An 11,190-nucleotide genomic window follows, 5' to 3' on the forward strand; every position below is an offset into this window, starting at 1 on the left:
CAAACTCGAAACAAACTCATTAGAGGGTTAGTGCATAATCAAAAACTCACATGTTCAGAGGTGACACAATCATTCTTAACACTTCTGGACATTTCCCAAAGCTACTGAAGTCAATGGAACAAAGAAATCTATCCAACATAGCAAAAGAAGCAATGCGAAATAAAAGGCAGAATCTGTCAAAACAGAACAGTCCGTAAAGACGAATTTTATTGAGGCACCATACTTGCTCAAATGAAAATGCTCAAATTGAATGAAAGTTGCACACATATCTGAGGATCACTCACGTAAATTGGCATAATTTTCTGAGTTACCTACAGAGAATTTTGCCCAGATTCGTGACAGCAAAGAAATCTGTTTCTGCGCAGTAATCCAAATCTAGTATGAACCTTACTATCAACGACTTTACTTGGCACAACAAAACACAAAACTAAGATAAGGAGAGGTTGCTACAGTAGTAAACAACTTCCAAGACACAAATATAAAACAAGGTACTGTAGCAAAATAACACATGGGTTATCTCCCAAGAAGTTCTTTCTTTATAGCCATTAAGATGGGCTCAGCAGTTTTAATGATCCACTCGCAGGAAATAGTATTTGAAGCAAAAGAGAGCTTCAAGAGGCAAATTCAAAACACATTTAAGTCTAACATGCTTCCTATGAAGAGGAATCTTGTACACAAATGAATTCATGAAGAACAAAGTGACAAGCATAAGAGGATAAAACACGAGTAACTTCAAGATTCTCAACATAAAGAGGGGAAACTTAATATTATTAAGATGCATATAACCATATTTCCCTCTCTTATAATAACTTTCAGTAGCAACATGAGCAAACTCAACAATATAACTATCACATAAAGCATTCTTATCATGAGTCTCATGCATAAAATTATTACTCTCCACATAAGCATAATCAATTTTATTAGTTGTAGTGGGAGCAAATTCAACAAAGTAGCTATCATTATTATTATTCTCATCAAGTGTAGGAGGCATAGTATAATCATAATAAAATTTATCCTCCATAGTAGGCGGCACCATAAGACCACTATCATTATAATCATCATAAATAGGAGGCAAAGTATCATCAAAGAAAATTTTCTCCTCAAAACTTGGGGGACTAAAAATATCATGCTCATCAAAGCCAGCTTCCCCAAGCTTAGAATTTTCCATATCATTAGCAACAATGGTGTTCAAAGCGTTCATACTAATATGTTCCATAGGTTTTTTAATTTTCGCATCAAACCATCCATGTCTTAAATCAGGAAATAGAATAAGAAGCTCATTGTTGTCCATTATGCCTAACTAGTGTAAACAAGAAACAAAAAGATGCAATTGCAGGATCTAAAGGAAATAGCTTCGAGCACACACACAATGGCGCCAGAAAAGTATCATTACACAGGAACCGGAGTATGAGTGCCTTTTACCTTTCCTCCCCGGCAACGGCGCCAGAAAAGTAGCTTGATGTCTACGGGAGCTTCTATTCTTGTAGACAGTGTTGGGCCTCCAAGAGCAGAGGTTTGTAGAACAGCAGCAAGTTTCCCTTAAGTGGATCACCCAAGGTTTATCGATCTTAGGGAGGAAGAGGTCAAAGATATCCCTCTCAAGCAACCCTGCAACCACAAAGCAAGAAGTCTCTTGTGTCCCCAACACACCTAATAGGTGCACTAGTTCGGCGAAGAGATAGTGAAATACAGGTGGTATGAATAAGTATGAGCAGTAGCAACGGCACCAGAAAAGTGCTTTGCCCAGGACAGTAAACAAGCAGTAGTAAAGCAGCAGTAGTAACGCAGTAAAACAGTAAACAAGCAGCGATAGCAGTATTTAGGAACAAGGCCTAGGGATCATACTTTCACTAGTGGACACTCTCAACATTGATCACATAACAGAATAGATAAATGCATACTCTACACTCTCTTGTTGGATGATGAACACCATTGCGTAGGATTACACGAACCCTCAATGCCGGAGTTAACAAGCTCCACAATTCAATGTTCATATTTAAATAACCTTAGAGTGCAAGATAGATCAACACAACCAAACCAAGTACTAACATAGCATGCACACCGTAACCTTCACACTATGAAAGGAGGAATAGATCACATCAATACTATCATAGCAATAGTTAACTTCATAATCTACAAGAGATCACAATCATAGCATAAACCAAGTACTTCATGATGCACACACTGCCAACATTACATCATGGAGGAGGAATAGACTACTTTAATAACATCACTAGAGTAGCACATAGATGAATAGTGATACAAAACTCATATGAATCTCAATCATGTAAGGCAGCTCATGAGATTATTGTATTGAGGTACATGGGAGAGAGATGAACCACATAGCTACAGCGGAGCCCTCAGCCTCGGGGGTGGATTACTCCCTTCTCATCATGGAGGCAGCGATGGCGGTGAAGATGGCGGTGGAGACGGCGATGGAGATGGCTCCAGGGGCAATTCCCCGTCCCGGCAGGGTGCCGGAACAGAGAGTTTTGTCCCCCGAATTGGAGTTTCGCGACGGTGGCGGCGCCCCTGGAGTCTTTCTGGAGTTTCGTCAATTGGTACTGCGTTTTTAGGTCGAAAGGGGTTTTATAGGCGAAGAGGCGGCGCAAGAGGGCTGACAGGGTGGCCTCACCATAGGCCGGCGCGGCCAGGGTCTGGCCCACGCGGCCCTATGGTGTGGGGCCCCCTGGCTCCCCTCCGACTCTCCTTCGGTGTTCTGGAGCCTTCCGGGAAAAATAGGAGGTTTGGCGTTGATTTCGTCCAATTCCGAGAATATTCCCCGAACAGCCTTTCTGGAACCAAAAACAGCAGAAAACAACAACTGGCCTTTCGGCATCTCGTCAATAGGTTAGTTCCGGAAAACGCATAATAATGACATAAAGTGTGAACAAAACATGTCGGTATTGTCATAAAACAAGCATGGAACATCAGAAATTATAGATACGTTGGAGACGTATCACCCACCCCATAGGGTGGGGCGGCCACCCCTCCGGCCGCGCCGGCCTATGGTGTAGAGGCCCTGGGCCTCCCCCTGGCTTGCCCTTCTGGCTCCGTGAGTCTTCCGGCGAAATAGAATTTCTGTGATTTTTATGGATTTTTCCGAGCACTTTGGTTTTTGGGCCTTTTCTGCAATAAACAGTCATAATAAACAGAAACTGGCACTGTGGCATCTTGTTAATAAGTTAGTCCAGTAAATGCCATAATATGATATAAAGTGCATATAAAACATGTGAGTATTGTCATAAAACTAGCATGGAACATAAGAAATTATAGATACGTTTGAGACGTATCAGCGGCCTAAACAAGAATAAAAAAAACCGTGTGTCTCTGCGTGCATTTCCCGGTCCATATTTGCAATATCTTGTGTCTGTTGCGAAACAAATAAGGGGGTGGGGACCCCTGGTGTACGTGTTCTCAGGGATGACACGACACTTTCTCACATAACAATGCATGACATTCAAACAATTTTCAATCCTCTAAATGATTTTGGTTCAAAATATTATTTTTTTAAACTACAAACATTTATGTGGATTGGAATATCTAGTTCTAATATTTTCCAAGAGTTTCATATTCCACAATTTGTAATGGGTTATGAGAGGTAATTTCTTATTGTGAAGGAAGTCAGATAGAAATATATGTGATTGAAACCTTGAATTTGGAATTGAGTTGAAAATGAAGATTTTTAATTCTTAAGAATTCCCTAAGGCTCCTTCTATTATTATTTCTTGGGTTTTGGAAAATTCTAAAAGCTTTATATATTCACTTCTCAAATGAAATATAGAAAGTCAAGTAGGTTTTTCAAATTTGAGATAAATCTCAAATGGATGTCCTTTTGTTGGGGGCACTTTATGATATTCTTAAGGTATGTGTTTAGTTGAAATGAATTTGGATAGGTTTCATTCCTATGGTTTATTCATAAGAGAGAGTTGTGAGTTAGTCATAGATGAAAATAAATGACCGTGTTTATTCCACAATTGATAAGGTTTGGATTGATGCTTGTCAAGTTAAATATATTGGTAAAAAATTATCTACAATTTTCCGTTCCAAAGAAATTTGGAAGCTTTGTCATTTCCTAGGTTTTTGGATACACTTGAAAAGTGTCCAACGATCTTTATGGGCTTTGATTTGGATATGGAGGAGTCCACTTTATCATCTTAGCTTACTTCAATCATCACATAAAAGTGTGACATTGAGCAATTGCTAGAGACTGGATTTTCACCATGGCTTACTCATAGAATTGATTCACAAATGTGTGAGGTATGGTTCATCTCAGCACAATTCTAGATTTTAGGTTTTGGGTTTAAGTAAGATAGATCAGCCTTACAACCAGAGGATTATTTCATTGATTGAATTATAGGGCTAATTTCAATTAACTATGCATGGGCACATACCCTTGACTTGCTTTGGATTATTAAGGCGTGTCTATACCCTAGTTTGGAATAGAGTATTCCATCCACTTAATGTGTCTCATCATTAAGTAGGGATCATACTCACTTAAAATGATTTGATTTAGAAGATGATTTTCTTAATGACTTGATTAAGATTGTTAGATTATTTTTAAGGTTCTCTAATTTAGATTTATTACTCGCCACGTACCTATAATACTTAATTCCTAGACTTGCGTTAGTTTTCTAGAGATTTTACCTTGCTAAGTTTTGTAGTTACTTCATAAAGATGGTGAACAAGGTTCTTCTTGTTATTTCTCTTCTCCTCCTAGATGTGTCACTTGAATCCCTCTAGATCTCTCTCTAACAAACCTCACTTCGGTTTTCTACTTTGTGTGGCTTGGGGGTTGTGAGGCTTGGGGCTGGGATGGATGTGTATTTATAGCACTCTAGGATGCATAGAAAGGTAACACCTATGTGATGAATCCTCACTTTCATGGGCAATTAAGCTACTTGGTGTTATGCTCCTAGCAATTTCTTAGTCATGAAGCAACATAGACTTGAAGTAGGGCATATCAAGGTCACACCTATATATATATGATGACTCCTCACTTGCGCGCGGGTGACTAAGCAACTTAGGTGTCATGCTCATAGCCATTTCTTAACCATGAGGTAACTTAATTATGCGGCATGATCATTATACCCTTATAGATTTTTTTATCATGAGAAGTGGCTTTTGTCACTAGATGGCCTTTGGGCTGAATTAGATATGTAGGCTGATTTTTATATTTAACTTAAAATTAAATTTCAAATGTGGGTTGATCATTTTAGACCTTATTAATTAAGTTAAAACTTAATTAGTAATATGAATAATCACACTAGGAATTAAAGACTTTAATTCCAATGATTTTGATTCACCAAGGCATGATCGTTTGATTCGCAAAACGGTTGTAGTTAATTTTATTCGAATTGATCGATCTATTTAACGGAATGCAAATGGGATTATTTTTATTCGAATTCATATATTTATTAAGTTATGAGTGGTTTAATAATGTATGGATATTATGCACTTTACATCATACGGTTCTTTGCATTTCTGTTGAAGGTGTTAGGATTGATTATGATTTGGATATATTTGGAAGATCAAGATAAGATACATGAGATAAAATAAGGAAATAATAAAATTGATTAGGTATTTGGCTTACTGAGCATGAGCTAGTGAATTATCCAGCACATGTATATACTGATGACTAATGAAGATAAGTTAAGCATTAAGTTTTATTTGTTTTTTTAATGTGTGATTGGGCTAGAGAATTATCCAGCACATGTATATACGAATGACTAAAGAAGAAAATTTAAGCATTAAGTTTTATTTGTTTTCTTAAATGTGTGCTTGTGTTGTTCACTTTTATGTATGAGTCTTACTTCAACATTCTTAATGATAAAAGTTTACTAAAGATAATTTTAAAGTTTTAATGCTTAGATGGATGAGCTACGTAAATCATCTGCTCAAATGAAACTTCAATCACTTTGACAAGTTCTATCAAAAAATCTAAATTTTTCCCGAATTTTACATGCATGAATGTAATGTACACTTTTGTGTACATTTATTTTACCGCCTCTAAACCTGTGATGTCACACATGGAGAGGGGAGAAGGTAAAGGAGGGCGTGGGTTGAGATTTCAGGAGTGTCATATCCGACAAGATCATATCTCCTAATTGTAAAGACATTTACTCACATGAGAGAAATATAAACAAAAAAGTCACTTCGAAAACCCGATCGATGTATTCGATAATAGCCTCGAAAGAAAATTAGGACCTTATCCTTATCTCACCCGTATCTTCCTTTTTCCTCACGTGTTGGTGATATATAGCCAGGTATAGTTCTAGGAGACGAACCAGGACAAACATTATCATATCAGAATTTCACTTAAATTGGTATAGCTATAGCACAAAGAGGAATAGCTTTGGTGAGCGTCACCCCAAACTTGTCGGTCATATCAATCCCTGCTCTTTCTACCTCCATAGGGATCCTCCACTTGAATCGATTTAACAATGTTGCGAGGACCAAATGCACCATCCTGGTCGCCAGCGGAACCCCGGGGCACATCCGCCGCCCTGCACCGAAAGGCAGGAGCTCGAAATCACCACCTTTGTAGTCCACCTCCCTCCCAATAAACCTCTCTGGCATGAACTTGTCTGGTTTAGGCCAAATGCCTTCGTCTCGCCCAATCGCCCACACATTCACTAACACGCGGGCGCCTTGGGGCACCATGTAACCTGCAATCCTTATAGTTTCTTGGGCTTGCCGCGGTAGCAAGAATGGAGCTGGAGGATGCAGTCGGAATGTCTCCTTGACTATGGCTTGAAGGTACGGTAACTGGTCAATATCAGATTCTTCGATGCTCCTTCTCGATCCGATGACCTGTGCGATCTCCTCGTGGGCTTGGGTCATTGATGATGGGTTCCGAAGAAGCTCCACCATCGCCCATTCTACTGTGATGGAGCTTGTATCACTGCCCGCGATAAACAAATCCTGCAACAAAACATAAGATGTGTTTTATGAAGTAATTAGTAATCAACAAACATATTTACTAGATGCGCTGAAAATATTTTCTGATATATAATTAGAATATACATGTTTTCTAGTCAAGTTTGACCTATGTGCATGAACAAAAATATCTAGTGGGAGCCTCTGTAAATAGGCGATATAGTTTAGATATCAACACATTCTTCAATATACGTAAGTTTGGCCTTTATTTTTAGTATAGACATGCCATCACAAATTCTACGATCCTAATATTATTTTTATTATTATGATAAATTTATGTGCTTTTTTGTTGTTGTTATTTTAGCTTGCATGCCCATTTTTTTCTACATGCTCATTGCGAGGGAGGGTGCGAACTAACCCCCTCCTCTCCCTCCCTACCATTCGCCTTCTTACTCGGTTCTTCCGTGCATCAAGAGCAACAATGCTCTAATAGGGTGCCCATCTAACTTAATAGGGCAAGGTATATTTCCCACCAATAGCTGGTGAACATCTGGTGGTGGGTATTTTGTGGTCATTGTCACGACCATCTTTGAGGCCTGGGGTGGGCATTGCCATCAAGGTCGTCGATCAGCCAACCTCACTCAGACCCCTCTCTGATCCCTATTCCCCCATATTTCTTCCTACTTTCACTTATTTTCCTTCGTCATTTCCCGTTCTTCCTCTTGCATGTGCGCACTTCCTGTGTGTCACATTGAACATGGTCGATTTTATTTCCGGGTACAATGGAATGGTTTCTTCTATAAAGCCATCGTTGGAATGTTTAATACCTCTGTTCCAAAATAATTAAAGTTTTCCCGCAAAAGAAACAACAAAATAATTAAATTTTAGGTTTTTCCTGAGTTAAACTACTTTAAGTCTGATCAAGTTTGTAGAGAAATATATCAACATCTATAAAATGATGAATTTAGCTCTATTAGATTCATCATTTACTAGATTTAACGTTGTAAATATTGACATATATATTTTTTAATCCCATCAAACTTAGACAAGTTTAGAACATCTCTTGAAACGGCAGTAGATGCCTTTTTTTTTGGTTATTCTACACATATCACTGGATACGGGAGATATGTTTGCCTTCTATCTCCGTTTGAAATACTCCCTCCGCATGAAAGTTATCCGACATTTGTCTAAATTCAAATATATGTAGATCTTTATCCAAAAAAAAACATGTAGACACTAAAAGCATTTAGATACATCTAAATTTTAATAAATCTTAGACATAGGATGGAGGGAGAATTTGGTTCTCTATGCGTCCTGAACGTCTCTTCTGACGCAGTGTTGCTGCTGGTTCTGAATATTATTGAATCATCTTCGTGCTTCAGTCAAATGGACGTTATTGGAAAAATGGATTCAAGGTGTAATATAGTTTAAACAGAAATCATTTTTGTGTGGCCCCTGGCTCCCGGACTGTTTATTTATGGTTGGCTGTAGCCCTAGTGTAAATAGTCGAGACAAGAGCATTTGTCGTTACCGTGAAGAGCGCCCTCAGCGTGTCGCGGTCGAGGCCGGCCTTACCGCCGTCACGCGCCGCGACGTCGAGCAGCACGTCGAGGAAGTCCTGGTTCTCCTTCCTGGACTCCCCTTGCTCGCGCCTCCGGTCCACCTCCTCGTCGAACACCACGTGCAGCCGCGCAAACATCCTCGCCAGCCGCCGGCGCAGCCCCTGCAGGTCCGCCCGCGCGAGAGCCGGGAAGAAGTCCGACACGTTCGGACAACCCCCGTACTCCATGATCTCAGCCATCAGCACCTGGAACTCCTTGGACCCGCCGTGGTCGTCCAGGCTTGTCAGGTCCCTCGAGAAGATGGTGCGGGAGAGGAGGTTCAGCATCGTCGTGAACGCCACGCGGCCGACGTCTATCTCGGCACCGTCGCTCGCAAGCCGGGCGACGTGGGCGGCGAGCTCCCGCACCTTGTCGCTCCGGAGGCCCTGGAGCGCGTCGAGCCGGTGCGGCGCGAAGAGCTCGGTGGTCATCATCTTGCGGAGCGAGCGCCACCGTGGCGCGTGGGGAAGCCAGGGGATGGAGTCCCTGGCGTGGTCGCCCATGGCGTCGTTTACTAAGCGGGTGGCGAAGATGGCGTCGTGCTTCTGCAAGAACTCGCGGGCGACGTCCGGGGAGGAGGCGACCACCGTGGTGACCGCGCCCAGACGGAGGGACATGAGCGGACCGTGTCTCTTGGCAAGGCGGGCGAGGGAGCGGTGCGGCTGGTCGCCGACGAGGTGGAGACTGCCGATGAGTGGAAGAGGTAGGGGTCCAGGTGGGAGGCAGCGGCGTACGTTGGCTAGGAGATCCAGGAGGTAGATGGAGAAGAGGGAGGCGACGAGCCATGGCAGCCACGCAAGAAGCAGAGACATTGTATCTGGTACACGCCGACCGGTAATGTCGTGGGCCGATGTGCGTGGCGATAATAAGAGAACGAGAGTATACGTTGTACTACTATACAAGATATTTTTGGAGGAGCTAAACCAGAAGCGGCGCGCAACCAACCAGGAATGCTGACACATGGTGAACCGAATCTCAAACCAAACATCACCCACATCTTATTATGTGGCTTGCGTCTGGTCCAAAGGGTTTAGTAAGCACATGTGCTAGAGACTGTAATAGCTGATATTTTGAGTAATCGCCCGGATTTGCCCCAATCTCACCTTGCACTCTCTCCCGTGGCCATGGCTGTGGGGTGGAAGTTTGGTGCTCGATTGGGGGCAGATCCCATGCCAGCACGCGTTGGCCGAATCCATGACGAGGGTTTGCTTTGGCTGCCATCTCTCCCACTCCCTTGCTCCCCTTTCTTTTCTGAAATAAATCCTTGACGGTGATCATGGTTGTTTCCCTGTTTGACACTGATTTGGGGATTGGGTTGCTGCCTACTGATGCGTATCTTCCTGGAGTTCTTCAGCAGGGGACTTGCGATGGCCGTCGCCGTCTTGCCTCTGCTTCAACTGGCCGTAGGGCGGCCCTCCTCAAGCAGGGCTGAAAGGGAAGCTTCGCTTCAACCTCCACCATGGAGGCTCTTCCTGGAACCAGACGCTAGAGCTCGATATTGTAGAAGAGTTATTGGAGATTGCACAACACCAATAGGGCCGGCTGCTCATGTATATATAGGCGGACACATGTACAATTACAGGTACAACCCTGAGAAACACGGGGACCTATACCTATACAATATGTTACTCAACACCCCCCGCAGTCGAAGGGTTGGCACCGACACATAGACTGGAGCGAAACTCAGGAAAAGTAGTGGATGGCAATCCCTTCGTCATGATATCGGCAAACTGCTGAGACGTCGGTACATGAAGAACTCGAACGCGACCGAGGGCAACTTTCTCACGAACAAAGTGGATGTCCAACTCGATGTGCTTGGTGCGCCGATGATGAACAGGGTTGGCGGAGAGGTAGACAGCTGACACGTTGTCGCAGAAGACCACCGTAGCCTTGTCAACAGGACAAGAAAGCTCGGACAGAAGCTGACGAAGCCATGTGCACTCAGCCACAGCATTAGCCACGGCGCGGTACTCGGCCTCAGCACTGGAGCGAGACACGGTGGGCTGCCTCTTGGAGGACCAAGAGACGAGCAACGAGCCGAGGTAGACGCAGTAGCCGCTGGTGGAGCGGCGCGTATCCGGGCAACCCGCCCAGTCCGCGTCCGAGTAGGCGACGAGGTCAGTCGACGTCGAGGGTGAAGCATGCAACGACAAGCCGTAGCCCATGGTACCACAGACGTAGCGGAGAATCCGCTTCACCGCGGCCCAATGAGCATCCCAAGGAGCATGCATGTGCAAGCACACCTGCTACACGACGTACTGGAGCTCCGGTCGTGTCAACGTCAAGTACTGGAGAGCACCGACGATGGAGCGGTAGAACGGCGCGTCGGACGCCAGCGAACCATCACTGGCGGAGAGCTTGGCATTCGTGTCGACAGGAGTAGGCGCAGGGTTGCAGTTAAGCATCCCTGCACGCTCGAGAAGCTCGTGGGCATACTTTCGCTGATGAAGAAAAAACCCGTCCGCACGCCGGACAACCTCGATGCCGAGGAAGTAGTGGAGCGGGCCAAGATCCTTCAACGCGAACTCAGCGCGAAGACTGTCGGTGAGCTGTTGAAGAAGACCAGCGGTGGAGGCAGTCAGGATGATGTCGTCGACGTACACCAGCAGGTATGCCATGTCGTTGCCGGTCCGGTAGACAAACAGCGACGCATCGGAGCGTGTGGAGCGGAAGCCAAGCTGATGCAGGAAGCCGGTGATGCGCTGGTACC

The 11,190-nt window shown here is 43.6% G+C and overlaps 2 protein-coding genes across 3 annotated transcripts; both read right to left on the reverse strand.

Annotated features, from left to right (window-relative positions):
• Window positions 1-6,148: 6,148 nt before the first annotated feature.
• On the reverse strand, window positions 6,149-9,717 carry LOC139829695 (geraniol 8-hydroxylase-like). Of its 2 annotated transcripts, none has more exons than XM_051347518.2 (2): window positions 8,411-9,680; window positions 6,149-6,924 (listed from the first exon to the last, which is right to left on the reverse strand). In XM_051347518.2, exons 1-2 carry the CDS (start codon window positions 9,440-9,442, stop codon window positions 6,319-6,321), a joined length of 1,638 nt encoding a protein of 545 aa, XP_051203478.1. In that variant the 5' UTR covers window positions 9,443-9,680; the 3' UTR covers window positions 6,149-6,318. The 2 variants fall into 2 exon arrangements, with proteins under 2 accessions (XP_051203478.1, XP_071679194.1); XM_071823093.1 differs by lacking the exon at window positions 6,149-6,924 and adding an exon at window positions 7,066-7,618 and having other exon boundaries at window positions 8,411-9,717.
• Window positions 9,718-9,898: 181 nt separating this feature from the next.
• LOC139833620 (uncharacterized mitochondrial protein AtMg00810-like) lies at window positions 9,899-10,711 on the reverse strand. The gene is made up of 2 exons (XM_071823944.1): window positions 10,316-10,711; window positions 9,899-9,952 (listed from the first exon to the last, which is right to left on the reverse strand). The coding sequence occupies exons 1-2, from the start codon at window positions 10,709-10,711 to the stop codon at window positions 9,899-9,901; spliced, it is 450 nt and encodes a 149-aa protein (XP_071680045.1).
• Window positions 10,712-11,190: the final 479 nt, after the last annotated feature.

The sequence above is a fragment of the Lolium perenne genome, chromosome 7 (assembly GCF_019359855.2).
Source record: "Lolium perenne isolate Kyuss_39 chromosome 7, Kyuss_2.0, whole genome shotgun sequence".
NCBI classification, from domain to species: Eukaryota; Viridiplantae; Streptophyta; class Magnoliopsida; order Poales; family Poaceae; genus Lolium; species Lolium perenne.